Source organism: Leucopleurus acutus (genome assembly GCF_964270905.1).
Source record: "Leucopleurus acutus genome assembly, chromosome: 12".
Classification (NCBI taxonomy): domain Eukaryota; kingdom Metazoa; phylum Chordata; class Mammalia; order Artiodactyla; family Delphinidae; genus Leucopleurus; species Leucopleurus acutus.
In genome coordinates, this window is record NC_139154.1 from 11,589,040 (window position 1) to 11,612,798 (window position 23,759).

At 41.6% G+C, this 23,759-nt stretch overlaps 1 protein-coding gene across 1 annotated transcript in view; it reads left to right on the top strand.

Annotated features, from left to right (window-relative positions):
* Window positions 1–23,759, top strand: part of DNAH6 (dynein axonemal heavy chain 6) — a gene marked incomplete at both ends in the record, with an annotated part of 284,256 nt that overhangs the window by 253,774 nt on the left and 6,723 nt on the right. Inside the window, 7 exons of the mRNA XM_082852453.1 lie at window positions 1,353–1,491; window positions 6,820–6,939; window positions 7,475–7,596; window positions 15,891–16,020; window positions 18,706–18,833; window positions 22,484–22,669; window positions 23,217–23,289. Coding sequence (XP_082708579.1) covers window positions 1,353–1,491; window positions 6,820–6,939; window positions 7,475–7,596; window positions 15,891–16,020; window positions 18,706–18,833; window positions 22,484–22,669; window positions 23,217–23,289 — 898 coding nt within the window. The remainder of the gene's footprint in view (window positions 1–1,352; window positions 1,492–6,819; window positions 6,940–7,474; window positions 7,597–15,890; window positions 16,021–18,705; window positions 18,834–22,483; window positions 22,670–23,216; window positions 23,290–23,759) is intronic.

Genomic DNA, 23,759 nt, shown 5'->3' on the forward strand with positions numbered 1-23,759 from the left:
AAGGAGCCTGCCTGCTGCAACTAAGACCCAGTGCAACCAAATAAATAAATAAATAAAGATTTAATTACAAAAAATAAATTAAAAATAAAAATAAAAAAATACAACAAACTAGTGAATATAACAGAAAAGAAGCAGACTCACAGATACAGAGAACAAAGTAGTGGTTATGGGGTGGGGAAGCTATCTGGGGTGGCAGAGGGGGAGGTACAACTTATTGGGTGTAAGACAGGCTCAAGGATGTATTGTACAACACAGGGAATATAGCCAATATTTTGTAACAATTGTAAATGGAGTGTAACCTTTAAAAATTGTATAAAAATTAAAAAATAAATTTAAAGGGACCTCCCTGGTGGCACAGTGATTAAGAATCTGTCTGCCAATGCAGGGGACATGGTTTTGAGCCCTGGTCCAGGAAGATCCCACATGCTGTGGAGTATCTAAGCCCATGCTCCACAACTACTGAGCCTACGCTCTAGAGCCCATGAGCCACAACTACTGAGCCCATGTGCCACAACTACTGAAGCCCGCGCACCTAGAGCCCTTGCTGCACAAGAGAAGCCACCAAAATGAGAAGCCCACGCACTGCAACGAAGAGTAGCCACCACTCACGGCAACTAGAGAAAGCCCACATGCAGCAATGAAGACCCAATGCAGCCAAAAATAAATAAATTTTAAAAGTAATAATAATTTTAAAAATTTTTAAATAAAAAAATAAATTTAAGAAAAGAGGAGGGAACGTGGGACCAATCATCTGATACAATCAATAGTTTAGAATTAAGAAATTAGGTGAGATAGGGAGATAACAAAGAAAGGGAAAGATTTCACTATGGGGAGTTATGAAACAAGAATTGAGATTCTGGGTATCAGTTTAAAAAAAAAAGGCCACTATAGAGAAGTCAGCATGTAAACAGCACATCAAGCATGACTGAAAAGCCTGGGTGATAGACAGACTTCTTAGAAGAGTTGGGGGCAGCTCTCTCCACCAGATGGGTGACTAGTGTCAATATTTTTATGCCAAAAGACTCTAGGTGGGAGTTTTCCCTATTTTGATGGAGAAATATTTTACTTTACCATGAAGAACAAATGTTCTTTTGACAAGTCTATCACATTTTCACATTTCTCATAATATCAAATTTTCTTTGGGGAAATTGGCAAAAGGCCAGTGTTGGAGGAAGAGGTGCCTGCCCTGTTTGGTGACAGCCAAACTGAAAGCCTGGCTCAAGTTGAATGTCATGATTTTAACCGATTTTGCACAATTAGGATGCTCAACTTCAACAGAAACCTTTTAGTTTTCAGTATTTTACACCATTAATTTTATCAAACTTTAAGACCATTTTCATTTTCTATTCTAGGAGAGAAAAAAGTTCGGCCCTCTTGGTTGGAATATCTGCTATGAATTTAATGACAGTGACAGGGAATGTGCTTTACTGAACCTCAACCTTTACTGTCAAAAAGGAAAGATTCCCTGGGATGCATTGATTTACATCACTGGTCAGTATGCCCACATCTGATGTCCAGCTGTACACCACACAGTTGTTGGTTTACGCCCACCTGGCTTATACCAAAATGATGTCCTCCCAAGCCTTTGGTGACGGTGGTGATGACTTCTGATACTGCCTTTGAGAAGATAAGACCATGATAAGAATATCATAAGAATATTTACACATAGGAAATGGGATGAATGTTTTCCCAAATAATAATAGCAAAAACTTAGATAGCTCTTGCTACATGCTAAGCATGTTTTAAGCATGTCCCATGAATTAGCAGATTTAATCCTCACAACAACCCTATAAGGTGAAAACTATTATATCCCTATTTTACACACGAGGAACCTGAAGAACAAGGGTGAAGCCAAGATTTAAAGGCAGGCAGTCCAGCCTCCAGAGTCTGTGCTCTTAAATTCAAAGAATCGAAACATGATTGACTAGTCGAGACCTGTTGAGTTAGGTGTACTTATGAAAAAGGAAAAACTATTTCAGGAATTACGATTTTTAACAAATATGAATTGTGGCCAAATGAGATCTTACTGCCAAAATCAGATACAATTTAGACCATGTAGACCCATATAATGAAGAACAGATTCCCACTGGGAGGTGAGGGAGGGAGAGAGCAGAATGGGAATGGATGGTTTTCATTGGTGAGCAAGGGAAATGGGGAACAGCAGAGAGGTATCAGCTGATCTAGAGCCTTGAACAGCATGTGACACCTTGGAGCATGTTTGAGTGAAGGGCAGCGAAACAGTATGGAAATGCATGAGGACCCATCCCCAGGGTGGACCAAGAGAAGTAGGCATGGAACCTGGGAAGCTACCTTGTACTCCTGCTCTCAGCCACTCCTGTGTGGCCAACATTGCTTAACATAACAGTGAGTTAGGCAGAATTCTTCTCTGGCACCCTCTATGTACCCTGAATTTTCTGCTTCCTAGCTTTTCTCTCCCTTCCTTCTCTCCTAGAACACTTGACCTTTCTGGTTACCTAAACTTCTACTGCTGTGGAAGTAACGGTGTTCTGGTTTTTTTGTTTTGTTTTTTTTGCGGTACGCGAGCCTCTCACTGTTGTGGCCTCTCCCGTTGCAGAGCTCAGGCTCAGCGGCCATGGCTCACGGGCCTAGCCACTCCACGACATGTGGGATCTTCCCGGACCGGGACAAGAACCCATGTCCCCTGCATTGGCAGGCGGACTCTCAACCACTGCGCCACCAGGGAAGCCCGTAACTGTGTTTTGAAAAGGATAGAAAGGAATGAGACAAAGATGTATCTGCTCTCATCACTACTATTCAGTGTTGTGCTGAAGGTTCCAGCCAGGGAAATTAGACAAGGAAAAGAAATCAAAGACATCCAGATTAGCATGGAAGAAGTAAACCTATCTTTATTTGCAGATGACAAGATCTTGCATGCAGAAAATCCTAAGGAATTCACACACACGCACACACACACACACACCACACACACACACACACACACACACACAAACTGGAAGTAACAAATGAGTTTGGCAAGGTTGTAGGATACAAAGTCAATACACAAAAATCAACTGCATTTCTATATACTGGCAATGAACAATTAGAAAATACTTTTAATTCTATTTATGATAACATCAAAAAGAATAAACTACTTAAGGATAAATTTATCAAAAGAAGTGCAGATTTGTGCACTGAAACCTGCAAAGCACTGCCAAAGAAAATTAATCTAAATAGAAGAGACATGACGTGCTCGTGGATTGAGAGACACAATATTGTGAAAGTGGCGATAATCCCCACACCGATCTGTAGATTTAACACAATCCCTATCAAAATCTCAGCTGACACTGTTGCTGAAATTGGCAAGCTGATTACATTTGGATGGAAATGCAAAGGGCTCCAAAGAGCAAAAACAATCCTGAAAAAACAGAATGAAGTCAGAAGAGTTACATTTCCCAATTTCAAAAGTTATACAAAGCTACAATAATCAAGACAGTGTGAGACAACAAGGACTTACTGTATAGTACAGGGAACTATATTCAATATCTTGTAATAAACTATAAAGGAAAAGAATCAGAAAAAGATATATAGATATATAAACATATATGTGTTAGCGAATCACTGCTGTACACCTGAAACTAACACAATATTGTAAATCAACTACATTCAATTTTTAAAAAAAAACAATATGGTACTGGCATAAGGATAGACATATAATCAATGGAACAGAATTGAGAATCCAGAAATAAACCCTTATATTTATGGTTAATTTATTTTTTTAATAATTTATTTATGTATTTATTTTTGTCTGTGTTGGGTCTCTTTTGCTGCACGCATGCTTTCTCTAGTTGCGGCAAGCGTGGCCTACACATTGTCGCGGTGCATGGGTTTCTCACTGTGGTGGCTTCTCTTGTTGCGGAGCATGGGCTCTAGGCACGCAGGCTTCAGTAGTTGTGGCACATGGGCTCAGTAGTTGTGGCTCGCGGGCTCTAGAGCACAGGCTCAGTAGTTGTGGCGCACGGGCTTAGTTGCTCCAAGGCGTGTGGGATTTTCCCGGGCCAGGGCCCTAAACTGTGTCCCCTGCATTGGCAGGCGGATTCTTAACCACTGCACCACCAGGGAAGTCCCTGGTCAATTTATTTTTAACAAAGGCGCAATAGGAGAAAAAACAATAGGAGAAAAAAAGGCAATGCTTTATCCAGGCAATGATATTTGCTTGTGGTGGGATTTTAGGCAGTCATTTATGGATTAATCCAGAAAATCCAGGTTAGTACCACTGTGCTAAATGCTGGAAATACAAAGATGATGTAGTCCCTGCCTACCAAAAACTCATGGGATGGAGATAATAAATAAATTAGAATATGGTATGACAACTACCCAAATAGAAGTGTGTGGACAATGCTGTGGGAATTCAGAAGGAGCAAATAACGCTACCTGGAGGAATCTGGGAAATCTCCGCCAAGGGGGCAATGGTTGAGTGGGGCACTGGATGGTGGGGTGGGCTCAGCAGGAGAGAAGAGACAGGAGAGCACACTGGCAGAGAGAACAGTGATGGTAAAGCCCAGCAGTGTCGGGATGTGGCATGCCTGTAGACACTGTGAGTAGTTCATGAGCGCCAGAGCAGAGTATAAAGAGGAGATGTATATGGAGGAAAGCTTTATCTTCAACAAAACTAAAAACAAAAGGTGATCTGCGGGCACATCTTGAAAGCCTGTGTGTGTTGTTAATAAATTTGGGCTCTACCTTATAAGTAACGGTTGGCAATTATAGTCTTTTAGGCTGGGAACAGGTGCAACCACTTATAAAGCTATAACAACAGCAAGGTGAAGAATTGAACAAGGGGATACAGCAACACCAAGGGGGAGACTAGACAGGAGAGAATAAACAGAGAAAGATTAAGGAGGCTTTAAATATGGGAAGGTATTTGGGGTTGGAGGGGGTGGGGGACGGTTCTTAAAATTTTATAGAGTAAGCTACAGTGATGCCTAAGTCCAAGAGACAGCTCTGAGCTCAAAGTGGGCAAAGACAGAGCCAGACCTAAGGCCTATCCAGTTTGTGTCGGACCACCCCTGAGCCAGCCCACAGGGACAAGCATGGAAGGGAAGGGGAAGACACCACATCAGGATTTGCAACGAGACCCTCAGGAACTGTGATGCCTGGGCCAGGACAGGTGGTGGACGTGAATGGTAGACGCCCCCTCCCAACATCTGTCTTCTAAACCCAGAAGACTCCGTCCTAAAAGTAAGCCTAAAAGTGAGTCATCTACCCTGAATCAAATTATTCGAGTTCCTGGTTTACTCACTTAGATCCAAGAAAAACATAACACTAAATCTGGACGCAGAATCACAAAGTCTGATGATTTTTAAGGTGACTATTTCTGTGCTACTTCTCAAACTATAAATATTTTTGTTTAAAAAAATTTGTTTGGCCGTGCCGCACGGCATGTGGGATCTTAGTTTCCCAACCAGGGATCAAACCCGGGCCCTCTACAGTAGAAGCATGAAGTCTTAACCACTGGACCGCCAGGGAAGTCCCCGAAATTTTTTTTAGAATAATGCACTTCAAGGCAACATTTTCCTCTCACCAGTGACTAATTATTGGAGTCTGCATTTTTCCGGCCACCCTCCTCTCCCAGACACCATGATGCAATTGAAGAAACTTGACCTTTTTATTCCCATCTAGCCCTCAGGATCCAAGTTGGTCTGAAGCTAGATGGACCCACCACAAAGATTTAACCCAACTTTGTGTTGCAAGATTTCCCAGAGAGTGACTGAAGAGTATTCTCAGGAAAGTACAGCAGCATCTCTTTCTTCCCTCTTAGAATTGCTAATACAGGGAGTCAGTTACTCGATCATCAGCTCTGGCACTTACTGCCCAACGTCCTCACTCTAAGTGGCTGAGCCAGTAAGACTGACCAGAAGTGCCTCAACAGGAGAGGGAAGATAGGTGCAAGCCAAGACGCTACTATCCTGGAAGAAATAAATTACTGAGATTCCAAACACAAATAACTTACTCTCAACCAACCATCTCAGCTTGAAAAAGAATTTTTAAAAAATTCTTCTTGACATAATGAAAGAGATGGAGATGAGAATGGATGAACATTTAAAGGATTCAGAAGTTGGCAATATCAGTTATCATAAGTAAAATCCTTTTCAGAAAACTACAGAGGTGAATAATGAATTGTAGCAATGGGTCTGGAATTTTTCCAAGGAATTATATCCTCCAGCAGTACAATCATTCCAATGCAGAATAGATAACTTTCCTACTTGTAACTTGGGGATGATGATGGAGCATAATTTCTCTGTGGAAAGACATGGGATACCAATAAATTGTAGTTCCCCATAACATAATTTCTGTGAGGCAACTTGTCTCCTTCACTATGGATCTATCTTTCTTCCTTGACTTAATATCAATGATTTATAAGGTATGTATAGAGTTTGAATGGCTTGCTGTAAATGTTTTGGTTTCATTTAGCTCATCGGCCCCCAAAAGAAGCAGTGGTTCATGGAAAGTATGTCTGTTTTAGAGTACTACAGTCCATGATGGGATAAGACCCAAAATCAATATTTTTGAAGAAAAAACACAGGAAGAAGAAAGAAATATGTAAACAGATCTCACTGGCTTTAGTATCAGTTATTTGGGAAAAGCAAAATAATTAGGGGAGAGAACATATACTAGGTTTTTTTCTGCTTTTTAAAAGTTGACTTTTATTATCTTTGGGGTTGGGGTAATAGAAGAAACTCAATGTGCTATTTCCACTTTCAGTACCAAATAAATGTGTGAATAAATAAACCTATTAGAATGTGGGTATGCATATCAATTAAAAGCAAACAATGTTTTTAAATGCAAACTTCTTTTCAGGTGAAATTACATATGGTGGTAGAGTTACAGATACCTGGGATCAAAGATGCCTTCGTACTGTTTTGAAAAGATTTTTTTCTCCTGAAACATTACAAGAGGATTATAAATATTCTGAATCAGGTGAGTGACTTTTCAATATCATGGAAAACAACTTTTTCCAAGAAGTCGTTGACAGCATCTCTCAGTTTTCCATCCAGGAGCTGTCTGTGTCCAGTCCTCACAACCCAGACCCCACACCCTCCCATCCTCATGCTTGACCACCTTCAAAACGGCTTTGGTTGTAAGAGTACAAAGATATCTATTGTACGATAACCATTTTGAATTATTTCTGCTCTAAAGTGGGTGGTATTCTGTGTGTTTTCAAAGTTCCATAAATTCGGAACACATCTCTCAGTAGCACATCCCTGGGTACTCAGAACCTTGAAATGTTCTGCAGGTTAACACCCTGAAAGTTTAGGACACTGATTAGATGTAAAGGCCTCAAGAAAAGGTAAAGAAACTAGACACAGGGATGAAGGCGAGGAAAAACCATTCCTGTTTCTCTGTGAGGCAGTTGATTATAGCCACCATCTGAACAGACAGAGAAGCACCAAACCTGGCAGTGCTCAAAGCTCGTCTATTTGAGACATATTGCCTTCTGTGTTTTCAATAACAGGTATCTATTTTGCACCCTTGGCTGACAGCCTACAAGAGTTTAAAGACTACATTGAAAACCTGCCTTTGATAGATGACCCAGAAATATTTGGAATGCATGAAAATGCCAACCTAGTTTTCCAGGTATGTGTCCTTTCTACTTAAAAGACATATTCATATTGTGTATATAAACCTGAAACATCAATAATCACCTCACTGGCTCTGTAAGTTATAATCTTCTTAAATAAACAAATAAAATAAATGTTTCACCTCGATTTCAACATCTGGTTCCAATTTAGCCTGCTCCCTCTGGATCCTTCACAGAATCCTAAGATCGTCATTCATCTTCTTGTCAGCAGCCACCCCCTCAGCTTCCAGCCTCTGCTTAGTCCATAATCTACCTGCTAGTCTCCTGCAACATGGGGATTTGGATGATAATCCAGACAGCCCTTTTTCTTTTGCACTTCTCCCTCCATGCTGGGCATATTTGTAACATATTTCACAAAGATTTATGGACCCCCCCCAGATGAGTACGTTATAAAACTACAATAGCAAATATCCAAGGCAGAGAAATCAAAACACTGTTCTTTAAAAGCACAGTTTATCAATTTTACCATTGCAACAACATGGATGGACTTGGAGAGCATTATGCTAAGGGAAATAAGTCAGACAGAGAAAGACAAATACTGTATAACATCACTTATATGTGGAATCTAAAAAATACAACAGGAATTCCCCAGCAGTCCAGTGGTTAGGACTCTGTACTTTCACTGCCAAGGGCCTGGGTTCAATCCCTGGTCAGGGAACTAAGATCCCACAAGCCACATGGCATGGCCAAAATAATAAAAAAAAATAAAAATAGAAAATACAACAAACTGGTGAATATAACAAAAAAATATAACAGGAGCAGACTCACAGATGTAGAGAATCAACTAGTGGTTACCAGTGGAGAGAGGGCAAGTGGGGGGGGCAAAACAGGGGTAGGGAATTAAGAGGTATAAGCTACTACATATAAAATAAATAAGCTACAAGGATATATTGTACCACAGGGAATATAGCCAACGTTTTATAATAACTGTAAATGGAGTATAACTTTAAAAATTGTGAATCACTCTGTTTTACACCTGTAACTTATGTAATATTGTACATCAGCTATATCTCAATTTTTTAAAATAATTTAAAAATTAAATTAAATTAAAAAATAAAAGTACAGTTCATCAAGATGACAGTACCAGACCACAGCAGTACGTCCAAAGAGCAAACTGGACAATTTTACTCCCCCAAGACCCTCTGATGCCACACGCATTACCTAAGGGTAGTCCGAGCTCCTGAGCATGGCAATCAAGGCTCCCCCATGACTGGGCCATTACACACCCTTCCAGTTTTATTATCTGTCATAGTCTGGCATCTTTGGTGAACCAAAGCCATGAAAAGAGGTATGTCCCTGGAGCCCTGGAATACTCTAAAGGTTGGAGACTAGGTTGGCCTCACGAAGCTGAAGGGAATCCCCTTTCTTTTCAACTTAAATTTGGCCCCTACAAGTTAGAGACAAATTAGAGGGTAAGGTCTGCGTAGATATCAAAGAATCCATGCAAAACAACAGTGGAAATTCTCAATGATCATGTTCTCAGAGAACATGACATGACCTATGTCATGTTCTCTGCCCTAAAAATTGCTTTGCCATTCAGTGAAGAGTCAGCATATCTTATTTTTCCTGATTCTACTTTCAGGAGAAAAAACAGGTGGCCAAACCTAGTGTTAATATTCAATCATCTGACTGCTTGTTCTGGAGTGGGTGGGCGTGGAGGTGAGAGAAGGGAGAGAGGAATGTGGAAATGGTTTGCTCACTGCATCCCGTGAGAAGCACAGGACTTTTGGGTGGGGTAACACTCTTGGCAGTATATACCTGGGAATGTAGTTTTTTGTGTTTTCATTGGTTCAGAATGACTGAGAATGAGACAGTAGGCATGTAGTGAGCCCCAAGTTATGTTTTTCTTCCCAACCTCCCTTCCTTCATTTTTCTGGTACAGTACATCCCCTACCTCTTTCTTTTGGGAAAATTTCCCCTTCCTCATTCCATTAGATTCTGGTAAAACTTCCAACCACTCTCTACCTTCACAGAGGTGGGCATGTAACTCAGGCCTGGCCAAAGGCAGCACAACACCACCCAGCCCCTGGAATTGGTCCAAGGAGCAGGGACATGGCCCACACTAGGTGCATGAGGTTCCTTTATAGGATATATAGATCCTAGGATGGAGGAGGGAGGAAAATGCCTTTCCTCTGGAATCACTGGCTACAATGCTGCATGTCTGCAGCATTCTGTGCCCTCATCCCTGACCCCCCCACCCCTTCTTCCTACCAAATGGAAGAAGGTCATCTGCCATAGGAAAGAATGAGAGAAACAACCAAATATGCACAAGAGAGAGAGTGCTAGATCCATCCATGCCTGAAACCCACATGACTTGTGTCTTCTTCCCAGCTATATGTGCCAAGAGACCCCTTCTCTTTGCTTTACCTGGTTTAAGTTAGACAATTCTGCCTCTTGCCATCAACAGAGACTTAATGCAAAAGATACAAATGATTCCTTCTTCAGACCAGCAAACTATACTTACATAGATGCGTACTAGAGACTAGTAAAGAAAATTGAGCCTGGCTGCGCTAAATGTTTCAAGACTCTTGTCTAACCAAGAAGTCAAGAACTAAAATGGAAAAGTCATAATATTAAACAACTGGCACTGAGCAAGGAAACCAAACTATTTAACCATAACATTAAGTAGATAATGTCACATATGTGTTTAGGACCCAATGAATACGTCAAAAGTCATGTTTGAAAGAAGATCTATTATGTAAAATATAACTTTTACAACCAAGATCTGTAATCCCAGGTTCTGAACTCTTTTCTCAGGTAAGTGGATAACGAGTGTTGTGACTGGTATAAAGAAAACCTCTAAGAGGTTCCAACAAATATACATAAGAAGATACCATGTTTCTGAATTTAAAAAAAAACTAGAACAATTGAGAATATTTAATTGACCTTGGAAAAGGAATTTCTAAGTATAAAAAGCAATTGAAAAATAAATCACATTAGAAAGAGCCAGAACACGTGAGTATATCCAAAAGGTCATAAGAAAATTAAATGACAAAGAAAAACATCTTTGAAACAACAAAAAAAAAAAATCAGAAAAAGTTAACTGTCCACACATGGGACACTTTCCAGAATAGACCATATGTTAGACCACAAATTAAGTATCAATAATTTTAAAAAGATAAATATCATACAAATTATCTTCTCCAACTACGATGGGATAAAATTTGAAATCAATAAAACTAATGTAATCAAAACATTTGTACTGCATAAAGACAGACATATAGCCCGATGAAGTAGAATAGAAAGCCCAGAAATAAACCCTCACATATATGGTCAAATGATTTTTGACAAGGGTGTCAAGACCATTCAATGGGGAAAGGACAGTCTTTTCCACAAACAGTACTTGGAAAACTGGACATCCACATGCAAAAGAATGAAGTTGGACCCTTACCTAACACCATACACAAAAATAAACTCAAAATGGCTTAAAGACCTAAATGTAAGGCCAGACACTATAAAACTCTTAGAGGAAAACATAGGCAGAACACTCTATGACATACATCACAGCAGGATCCTTTTTGACCCACCTCCTAGAGAAATGGAAATAAAAACAAAAATAAACAAATGGGATCTAATGAAACTTAAAAGCTTTTGCACAGCAAAGGAAACCATAAACAAGACGAAAAGACAACCCTCAGAATGGGATAAAATATGTGCAAATGAAGCAACTGACAAAGGATTAATCTCCAAAATATACAAGCAGCTCATGCAGCTCAATATCAAAAAACAAACAACCCAATCCAAAAATGCGCAGAAGACCTAAATAGACATTTCTCCAAAGAAGATATACAGATTGCCAACAAACACATGAAAGGATGCTCAACATCACTAATCATTAGAGAAATGCAAATCAAAACTACAGTGAGGTATCACCTCACACCGGTCAGAATGGCCATCATCAAAAAATCTGCAAACAGGGCTTCCCTGGTGGAGCAGTGGGTGAGAGTCCACCTGCCGATGCAGGGGACATGGGTTCGTGCCCCGGTCCAGGAAGATCCCACATGCTGTGGAGCGGCTGGGCCCGTGAGCCATGGCCGCTGAGCCTGCGCGTCCGGAGCCTGTGCTCCACAGCAGGAGAGGCCACAACAGTGAGAGGCCCGCGTACAGCAAAAAAAAAAAAAAAAAAAAAAATCTACAAATAATAAATGCTGGAGGGGGTGTGGAGAAAAGGAAACCCTCTTGCACTATTGGTGGGAATGTAAATTGATACAGCCACTGTGGTGAACAGTATGGATGTTCCTTAACAAACCAAAAATAGAACTACCATACGACCCAGCATCCCACGACTGGGCATATACCCTGAGAAAACCATAATTCAAAGAGAGTCATGTGCCACAATGTACATTGCAGCTCTGTTTACAACAGCCAGGACATGGAAGCAACCTAAGTGTCCATCGACAGATGAATGGATAAAAAAGATGTGGCACATGTATACAATGGAATATTACTCAGCCATAAAAAGAAATGAAATTGAGTTATTTGTAGTGAAGTGGATGGACCTAGAGACTGTCATACAGAGTAAAGTAAGTCAGAAAGAGAAAAACAAATACCGTATGTTAACACATATATATGGAATCTAAAAAAAAAAAGGTTCTGATGAACCTAGGGGCAGGACAGGAATAAAGATGCAGATATAGAGAATGGACTTGAGGACACGGGGAGGGGGAAGGGTAAGCTGGGACGAAGTGAGAGAGTGGCATGGACATATATACACTACCAAATGTAAAATAGATAGCTAGTGGGAAGCAGCCACATCGCACAGGGAGATCAGCTCGGTGCTTTGTGACCACCTAGAGGGGTGGGATAGGGAGGATGGGAGGGAGATGCAAGAGGGAGGAGATATGGGGATATATATATACATATAGCTGATTCACTTTGTTATACAGCAGAAAATAACACAACATTGTAAAGCAATTATACTCCAATAAAGACATTTTTAAAAAAAGAACTAAAGATATAAAATTCTTAGAAGAAAACATAGGACAAAAAGCTTCATGACATTAGATTTAGCAATGATTTCTTGGATATGACACCAAAGGCAGAAATAACAAAAGAAAAAAACAGACAAATTGGACTTCGTGAAAGTTTATTTTATTTTAATTTTTTCATTTTAATTCAACAGAGAGAAAGGCAACCCACAGAATGGGAGAAAATATTCATAAATTATATATCTGATAAGGGATTAATATTCAGAGTATATAGGGAACTCCTAAAACCCAACAACAAAAAAACGAACAACCCAATTCAAAAATGGTCAAAGGACTTGAATAGACATTCCTCCAAAGAGAAATGTAAAATGGTACAGCCTCTGTGGAAAACAGTATGGCAGTTCCTTAAAAAAAAAAATTAGATTTACCATATAATCCAGCAATTCCACTTCTGGGTATATACACAAAAGAATTGAAATAAGGGACAAAAAAAGATATTTGTGCACCCATGCTCATAGCAGCATTATTCACAATAGCTAAAACATGGAAGCAACCCAAGTATCCATCAGTGGATGAATGGATAGGAAAAAAATGGTGTATACATACAATGGAATATTATTAGCCTTCAAAAGGAAGGAAATTCTGCACAGCATGGATGAACCTTAAGTACATGACACTGAGTGAAATAAACCAGTCAAATAAAGAAAAATACTGCATAATTACATTTATATGAGGTATTTAGAGTAGACAAAATTTTGGAGACAGAAAGTAGGATGGTGGTTGCTAGAGGCTGGCGAGAAACGAAATGACGAGTTATTGTTTAATGGGTACAGAGTTTCAGGTTTCCAAGATGAAAAGAGTTATGGAGATGAATGGTGGTGACAACATTATTAGTGTATTTAATACCACTGAACTGTACAGTTAAAAATAGTGCAGATAGCAAATTTTATATTATGTGTATTTTACAACAAGAAAAAAATAGAAAATAGTTATCTTTATTATAGAATTATCTCCTATAAATCAATAGTAATAAACACTAAAACTCAAAATGTACAAAATATATAAATAATTTATAAAGACAATACAGATAGCCAATGAACTTAGTTTTTAAATGTTTAACTCTACTAATCCTCAAAGAAGTGCAAACCAATGAAAACCTATTTTGCCCATCAAATTGGAAAGGATTTTTTAAGCAATGATAGCAATTCTTACAAAGACAGAAAGACAGGTCCTCTGATACACTATTGTTGGAAGTGTAAGTCGATACAGTGTTGTTAGAAATCAATGTAATAATACACAGTTTAAAAATATGCCTTTGGTAATATATCATGTAAAGAATGTAAATGATAGTGGATGAAATTCATATATAGATATTCTATTCACAGAGTTCTAAAAAAAATCTGGAAAATAGAAATATCCAAAAAGTAAATAAACAACTATATTAATTATAGTGCATTCAAACCAGCGAGGATCAGTCACTTAAAACAGGACTCATGAAGATTTTTCAGTGATGTGAGAAAATGTTCATGAAATTGAAAAAGAATAAATACTACATAAATTGTATGGGTTCAATATTTAAAACTATATGCACATATATACAGAAAATGTTCGGGGGTGGGGGAGGTAAACTAAAGTTATAAATATCTCTGAAAAGCAAGATCATGAATAATTTTTCTTTATACTTCTCTGTGTTTTCTAAATTTTCAATAATAAGCTATAATACTTTTCTAAATTCTACCACTCTATTTTTTTTTTTTTTGGCTGAACCCCATGGCATGCAGGATCTTAATTCCCCAACCAGGGATTGAACCCACGCCCTCGGCAGTGAAAGCATGGAGTCCTAACCACTGGACCGCCAGGGAATTCCCCATAATACTTTTCTAATTGAGAAAACGTTATTTTTTTATTGAAGTATAGCTAATCTACAATGTTGTGTCCATCTGTGCTGTACAGCAAAGTGACTCAGTTATACACATAGAGACATTCTTTTTTTTATATTCTTTTGCATTATGGTTTATCACAGGATATTGAATCTAGTTCTCTGAGCTATACAGTAAGACCTTGTTTATCCATCCATTTTTTATCCAATGTTTATCCATCCTATATATAATAGTTTACATCTGCTAATCCCAAACTCCCAGTCCTTCCCTCCCCCACCCCCCACCCCCTCTGCTCTCTATGTCTGTGAGTCTCTGTGTTTTGTAGATAGTTTCATTTGTGCCATATTTTAGATTCCACATATAAGTGATATCATGTGGTATTTGTCTTTCTCTTTCTGACTTACTTCACTTAGTATGATAATCTCTAGTTGCATCCATGTTGCTGCAAATGGCATTATTTCATTCTTTTTTATGGCTGAGTAGTATTCCATTGTATATATGTACCACATCTTCTTTATCCATTCATTTGTCAATAGACATTTAGGTTGTTTTCATGTCTTGGCTCTTGTGAATAATGCTGCTATGAACATAGGGGTGCGTGTATCTTTTTGAATTATAGTTTTGTCTGGATATATGCCCAGGAGTGGGTTTGCTGGATCATATAGTAATTCTCTTTTTAGTTTTCTGAGGAACCTCCACACTGTTTTCCACAGGGGCAGCACCAACTTACACTCCCACCAACAGTGTAGGAGGGTTCCCTTGAGAAAATGTTATTTAAATAAAAGTATGTTCTAAAACTGAATTCTCATTATTTCTTCCTCACTTTCATAACTGCCTTTTAAATAATTAGCCAAAAATTGTTTAACCATTTTTTACTGTGGTAAAACACATGTAACATGAAATTTATCATTTTAACCATTTTAAGTATACAGTTCAATGACATTCAGTAAATTCACATTGTTGTTCAACCAAAAATGTTCAACTATAACAGTGAGAGCTAAACACTGTCATTTCCAATGAGCACATTTTACCAACTATATCTTCAATATAAAAAATAAAATTTCTGGGCTTCCCTGGTGGCACAGTGATTGAGAGTCCGCCTGCCGATGCAGGGAACACGGGTTCATGCCCCAGTCCGGGCATAAAAAAAAAACTAGTGACTGTAAAAGTAAACTGTGTTTCTGTCTCTATTCACAATGCTCTGGCATCAAGTGTATGGGTTCCCCCCACATTAAGCTCATGCCGTGGAGCGGCTGGGCCCGTGAGCCGTGGCCGCTGAGCCTGTGCGTCCGGAGCCTGTGCTCCGCAACGGGAGAGGCCACAACAGTGAGAGGCCTGCGTACCGCAAAAAATAAATAAATAAATAAAATAAAATTTCCTTGGTTTTGGCCACTGCCATTATTTCTCTAATAAACTATGTGTGAAAAATTATTTTTTTGAGAATTTGGTTCTTCACCGTTCTGTCTCTTCTCACCATTACAGTACAAAGAGACCAACACTTTAATCAACACCATACTTGAGGTTCAGCCAAGGTCATCTTCTGGTGGAGAGGGAAAGAGCAATGATGAGATTGTCCAAGAACTCGTTGCTTCTGTCCGGACCAGAGTTCCAGGTACTAAGTAATTCCTAGCATACATGTACAATGGGACTTTTAGGAATAAACTCCGAAAGCTGAGGGATAGGCAGGTGTCCAAAATCTGCTTATTATGCAGATTTTTTCTTTACATAGAGAGCTCTTCTGATGTAGAGCTCTCCACTTATAGACGAGAAGCCTATAGCACCTTGACATCTTAACTGCCAGAAGCATGAGGAACAAGTTGGTTTCTAGCTCAATGTAACTTTAACCAGACTTTTTCCTGAGTTTTCTAACATCTCTAGACTTGTACTGTCCGAGACAGTAGCCGTTAGCCACATGTGGTTACTTCAACTTTAAATTAAATTTAAAATTCATTTCCTCAGTTGCACTAGCCACATTTTAAGTGCTGCCATACTGAACAATGCAAATGGAGAATATTTCCATCATCATAAAATATTCTATTGGACAGCCCTGCTCTGGAATCCATTTCATTTTTTTTTTTTTTTCTCCAACAGGAGAGGTGGCTAGATTATTTCACTTTGTTTTCTGGTGAGTTAGGGAATCTTCCTGAATCATCACAGATCCACTTTCACACTTTTCTTAGAGTGACTGTAGATTTAGATGTCTTCATATATTGTTCATGGTTGGAAATGTCATTATAGGGGAAAAAAAAGATGAGGCATAAAAAAAAAACTAGTGACTGTAAAAGTAAACTGTGTTTCTGTCTCTATTCACAATACTCTGGGATCAAGTGTATGGGTTCCCCCCTACATTAAGCAGTTACTCTCTGAACACCAGCTGGGTGTCCTACAATTCAGTTATGACTTTATCCAGAGTGGGCACAGACCCCACGGTTTAAGGGCTCAGTCCCACAAGACTGTCCCCACTTCAGCTGCCAACAAGTCCCCAGGGTGTGACCTGTACTTCTGACCAACCAGCCATAAATCAAGGATTCCCACAATCCCCTTCTGGGGTTCAGTAATTTTCTAGAACAACTCACAGAACTCAGGGAAGTGGTTATTTACATTTACCAGATTACTAAATATGATATACTAAAGGATAAGGATAAACAGCAAGATAAAGAAGTACATAAGGCAAGGTCCAGAAGAGTCCCGAGGGCAGGAGGTTTAGTCCCTCCTGGCACATGATGCATTCACCAACCCAGAAGCTCTCCAGACCCCTTCAGTTTGGTCTTTATGGAAGTTTCATTACATAGACATGATTGATTAAGTCACTGGCCTTTAGTGATTAACTTAACCTCCAGCCCCTCCCCTCTCCCAGGAGGTCAGAGAGTAGAGCTAGAAGTTCCAACTCTCTAATCACGTGGTTATTTCCCCTGACAACCAGCCCCTCATCTTTAGGGGTGGTCCAAGAGTCATCTCATTAACATAAACTCAGGTGTGGTTGAAAGGGGCTTGTTGTCAATAACAAAAGATGTTCCTTTCACCTTCATCACTCAGGAGCTATTTCAGGAGTTGGGGTCAGAAACCAACAATTATAGAAATGATGCTCCCATCACTCTTATCAATGAGGAAATTATAAGAGTTTTAGGAGCTCTGGCCAGAAGCTGGGGACAAAGACCAAAATACATATTTCTTATTACATCACAGTAACACAGACTAAGTCTTGCCAATACTATTAAGGCCCCTGGAAAAGAAAGGACCTGTGTGACCTCAGAAGTCAGTTATGTTCCTCCTAAAGCAGCCCCTCAAAAGACTCTCTTCTTGAGTGTAGAGTTATGTTGATATTGAAGCAACTGAGTTATTTTAGGAAGCATTTTTAATAAACATAAGATGGAGGACTGGGTGGAAAAAGGGATGAAGGTGGATGGCTGGATGGCTGGATGGCTGGATGGATGGATGATGGATGGAAAGTTAGTATACTTGTTTCATAGAGTTCCATTGACACCTAGGAGGTTTTTCTCTCCACGCTTCATAGTTTGTACTTTTACTGTGAAATGATAAGCCATGCCATCTGCTGAGACTGAGGGGCAGGGGTGCAACTGGCTCAACAAGAGAACTGAGGTTCCGAATAGCCCGAGGGGACTGACAAAAGGAGAAGAGTGTAGGCATGTAACCGCAGCCCTGTGGACCCAAGAGCTTGCACTTACCCACAATGCTGTGTGATTTTTCTACAGCAGCCAAAATGTGAGTGGTTAAGAGGAAATTGATGTACGTATCTCAGAGCCACTTGTTTTCTCGCACTTTACTCATCTATGTAAGGAAAATGCAGTCCCTTCATTTTTTAGAGCTTATATGAGCCTCCACTGGGTGGATCGTAGGGAAAAAGAAGAGCACAATTTTCGATCCAGCTTGAAACATGGACCCATTTCACAATCCAGTCAGTCCCTTTGAACAACACTCAGTAACCTGGGATAAATGCTGTCTCTCTCCTCTCTCCGGGGATGTCCTGCCCCAAACCCCTCCTCTCTTAGATGCAACACGGGTGTGTAGGGAAGAGCAAGGCTTACATATGCCGCATACACACAAGGCAGAGGAGACGACTCAGGACCCCTGGTACCTCTGGTCTCAGGGATGTCCCTTGTCTACCAGGTAGCACTTGCCACTGAAGTCCGAGCGGCCTGACTCCCATTCAGCCTAGGCCCCAGGGACAAGAGAAGTTGGCTTTAAGAAAGGTTAAGATAAGTGCATTCCAATAGCAATGAGATAAGGAGAGAAATCAACAATCATTGATCTGATGAATCAGCCGTGTGTGTTTCAGAAACTCTGGAGATGGAGAACGCTTCTGAGAGCCTTTTTGTCAAGGATCCTCACGGACGCCTTAACTCCTTGACCACTGTTCTTGGACAGGAAGTGGACCGGTTTAACAATCTGCTGAGGCTCATACATGTATGCACGCTCACTGCCATCCTTGCTATTGGGTATCAAAGCTTTGTGCAGAGTGTATAACAATGTGAAGTTTCCATTCCCATCACTTCAACATTTCCATCTGGATATGCTAACAACCCTTCAAGCCCAACTTGTCTACACCTGAATTCACCCTCCTCTAGTCTGTGTTCCCTATCTCTAATAATGGCCTAGTGACTATGTGGCCTTACAAACCCTTCATTATCCTAACTTGCACCCTTAGAATTACCATTGACTCATTAGGAATTTGACCAGGGACCTAAGCACTCAGTTAAGAGAGATTCAGTGCTTGTTCCTGATGGCTAGTTTGCTTTTAATATCATAGTCTTTATGAAGACTATGACAACCAGAGTTTCTTATATTGAGGCCACAAAACACCTAAATTAGGATCCACTGTGCTGAGGTTCAAATGTAGATTCCCTGATTCCACTTCAGACCTATGGAGTTAGGATTCCTTGAGGAATTCCTGGGGATATGAATTTTAAATAAACTCCCCCAGATGATGTCAGTGCAACTAAAATTTAGGAAGAACTATTTAGACCTTTGCCTTATGCTCAGGAATACTTTCTGAACGGCATTGACTTTGTAATGCTGGCTACAGGACTTCCTGTTGTCTCTGTGCATAACTTTAATAAGGGAAACTATTAGAGACCAAATATTGAACAGTAACAGGAAAAGTTCTACTGCCAAGCAGGGAACCAAATACCTAGCACAGAATCAAGGCTGAGTGATAAGATTGGGAACGGCAGCTAGGGTAGATCTTTTAAAGACCGTCTCTTCCGTATTAGGAAAGGAAAGTCTCCAAATGTTTCTGGTCGTCTGGCAATACCCAGGCTTGTGAGTTAGGGGGCCACTGGGTCAGCTGAATACGTCATCACCTTGGGCCTATGGCATCTGGTTAGGTAAACCAGTGTCAGCAGGCCAGGTAGTCAGGTCAGAGCTTATTACCTTCTACATTGAATGAATCAGGGTATAGGTGAAGCTGCTGTGATAAAGATCCCCAAATACAGTGGCCAAAACAGGAGAGAAATTCACTGCTCTCTCAGTTAAGAGCCCAGACAAAGCTCTGTCTAGGACAGGTAGTTAATCTTGCCTTGTGAGCTCATCCAAGGATCTCAGCTGGAGAGCTGGCTCTTCCAGTCTCAACAGGTAGCTTCCATCTCTGAGACTAAGGTGGCCATTCCAACTGTCCCCTTTTGCCAGCCACTGGGGCAGGGGAAAGAGAGCTGAGGGAGAGCAGCTTCCTCGTAAAAATGTAGCCCAGAAGTTGCATACATCATTTTTTCTTATATCCCTTTAGCCAAAGCTTGGTCACATGGCAACACCCCAGCTGCAAGGGTGGCTGGGAAATGTAGTCCCAATATCTGTATTGGATTGCTCTGTGCCCAGATAAAACTAGGAGGATACTCTTGTTCAGAGGAGGAAGAGGAGATGGCTGCTGCTCATCTCTGACATCTTCCACATCATGTATGGCCTTTCACCCACTTAAAGATGGACAAGTCCAAATGTCACTTCCTCATAAAGTTTTCCTGGAACACCAGCCCTTCCCTCCACCACCAGATGACAGGGACCCCTCCTCAGGGCTCCATCACTTGAGGTGTCTGTGTCCATCACTGTTTTTGTGTACAATGTACCACCTTGTTTTGTAATAACTCCTCCATGAGTATGGCTCCCCCAGTAGACAATGAACTTGAAGAGAAGACTAGTATATAAGTCATCTCTGTTTCTCCAGTGCCTGACACATCCTAAATCTTCCATGAATATTTGAACATGCAAGTGAATGAATGTGGCTCTCAGGAACAAAGCGGTCACTTCTTCTGGTCAAACAACAGTGTCCACCACTAATGGCAGTACTCACCTAAAAACAAGTAGAAGAGAGAGGAGCCCTGGGAGAAGCAGCCTGCAAGGCAATCAGGAGTCATAGCCAAGCACTCCCATTCGAGGGAGGGGTGGTGGCCACCACTGTATGCTGGGCCTGCACCAGAGATCTCCCTCATCCTGGCACCTGCCCTGTCCTGCCTTGCCCTGGCTCTGTCCCAGCCTCCCTTTCACCTCCCCCAGCAAACAGCAAGGCCTCACAGTGGTAGTGATAAGAAAGGCCAGGGGAGGGTGGGAGCCTCAGGGGACTCGGGCTGCCATCTTGGTGAGCTCACTCTCCTCCAGACGGTTACAGAACTCTGAGACAGGGCAAGTCCTGGGAGAGACAAGGCCGCTAGCCATAAGGGAGAACATTCTGACGTGCGCTCTTGCCGCTGGATATGACTACATGTTAGCTGCCTCCCCTGAGAGAACTGGCCGTGATGTGACCTCTGTCTACGCTGTTTTGGAAGGCACTAGCAGCCTGGCCCCTGCAGCTCGCTGACTTAAGTGTTCTCCATGAATCTTACATAAGTCTTCTGCTACCTCTTTCCATTTTTGGTGTCTAAGGTGGAGGGTTGTTTGGGCTCTGGCTGAGGCCCTTTTTCCTGAGCTCTGCAAATGGTTGCAGATGGTTCCTGCAAATGGTTCCTCAGATCCTACTTAACACTCCTCTCTTCTATCACTGCCTCTTGTGAAAAGAGTTGGGAGGAGGGGAATAACTCCATGAAGGAATGGAAGGATGACTAGACCTGTCTTGTCACATGTCACCCGTCTCTAGAACTCTCTGCATGTGGTCCTAGGACTTAGTTTTTTAATCAACATAAGTTTGGTCTCTAACATCTTCCTGTAATATTTTCCCCATGTATGGCAGTAGTTGTCACAAAACTGGAACCCATGAGAGCCATACAAATCTATATGGCCTGCCTTTACCTTTAGCCAGGTGGTGGATATTACCCTGTACTTCCCACGGCTGCTGTGGGTCCAGCATCTCCCAGGACTATTGCCGGCCTCTGTCTTTTTTTGAGATGAGGGGAGGATAAGGGACATACCTTTAAAAAGTGTTTCCAGGGGCTTCCCTGGTGGCGCAGTGGTTGAGAGTCCACCTGCCGATGCAGGGGACACAGGTTCGTGCCCTGGTCCGGGAAGATCCCATATGCCATGGAGCGGCTGGGCCTGTGAGCCATGGCCGCTGAACCTGCACGTCCGGAGCCTGTGCTCCGCAACGGGAGAAGCCACAACAGTGAGAGGCCCGCGTACCGCAAAAAAAAAAAAGTGTTTCCAGTATAAGGAGGCTCTCTGGAATCAGCTGAAAGATTGGTCTTATCTAAGAATCTCCCCTTTCTGCTATAACTCCTGGGGCCGCAGGCTCCCCCTGGGCAGAGTTAGAGGTACTTCCCACGTCCTCATCCCCCTGTCCATGGTTCCCAAATCTCTAATCATTAGGCCCATTCTTCCTTTGGCCTGGACGAGAGCTGGATGATGGCTTTTCTCAACATACTTGGGGGCCATCTCTCCACCTTCCCTTCTTCACTTCACTGGATCCTGCTATTATGCCTGAATCACCTCCCCTACAAGGTCTTACACCCCTCTGGTCACATGTAAAAAAATGCATGAAAGATTGGAGCGTCTGGCCCAGCACATAGTTTACAGAGAGGATGGAACCCAGCAAGCAGGTCCTTGAGCGTAAGGCAACACCTGCTACCATGAACAAGTTTCATTCCCACCTGATAATTACATCTGTGAAGGGCACCAACCCCTTTTTATTCTTTCAGACCTCTCTAGATACGCTCAACAAAGCCATTGCTGGATTGGTGGTGATGTCTGAAGAAATGGAAAAAGTGTATAACAGTTTCCTCAACAACCAGGTTCCCTCTCTGTGGTCCAACACAGCCTACCCATCCCTGAAGCCACTAGGATCGTGGGTCAAAGACCTTATTCTGAGGACTGCATTTGTGGACGTAAGAAAATTCACGTCTTTGGGGTCTGATGAATTTGATGACACGGTTGGCCCTCAAGCTCTTAGGAAGCCCTCGCTAACTGAAATATTGACAACCATCGAGGGATCATCTGAACCCAAAGAAACAGAAATTTCCAGAATAGCATCAGTTTGAAAGTCTTATGCTGATTATAGTAGAGTTTTCCCTAGACCCTTATCCCCACAGTCCATTTTAATTCCAGGCCATCCTTGGAGTTTCAGATCTAGTTCATGAGACCTCAGCATGAGGTACAGAAGCAATCTGACATGGGTCCAAACGGTCAGGTGTGACCTTGCCGCCCTCTCCCCCTTCTAGAACTTCTGTAATAACCAGGTTCTGGGTTTATGGTCAGCCTGGTGGGTGAGGAGGGGGGACAGGGCAGGCAGTAAGAATGGGGCTGGTGATAACTCAGGACCGGTTTAGATTCTGCCTCCTGGACACCCTCCAAAATACGACTTTGATTTAAAAGACAAATTCTATCTCAGAAAAAAAAAAAAAAGTACATTATGGTGTAATGTTTCTCCTTCAGCTGTGGCTCAAAAGAGGACAGCCTAAGTCCTTCTGGATCTCCGGTTTCTTCTTTCCTCAAGGATTTCTAACAGGTACCAGTGCTTCCCCTAGAAAAACCCCATAGGAACGATCATTATGTGTGATGAGCTGTGCCGGGTTTCTGGGAACTTTGAAAATGGCATGGCTGCTGATGGCCTAACCAGGGGGTTGTTGATTATAAGGCAGCCGAACAAGGCCCTGCTCTTCCTCGCTTGCTGGGGTGGGGAAAGGATGGCAGAAATAGCAGACGTTCCCCCAGCAACCTAATGCCCACTCCTCTCAGGTTGCCAGTGCAAATGCTGCTGCCCTGTGAATGCACACAGCTACCCCAAGTCCCCACGCAACCCACGCTCAAGGGCACTACCTGCTCCCCACCTTCTCTGGCCCCACCTCAGAGCAGCGTCCTTCCCTCTAAAAAATACTCTTCCTGGGCTTCCCTGGTGGCGCAGTGGTTGAGAGTCCGCCTGCCGATGCAGGGGACACGGGTTCGTGCCCCGGTCCGGGAGGATCCCACATGCCGCGG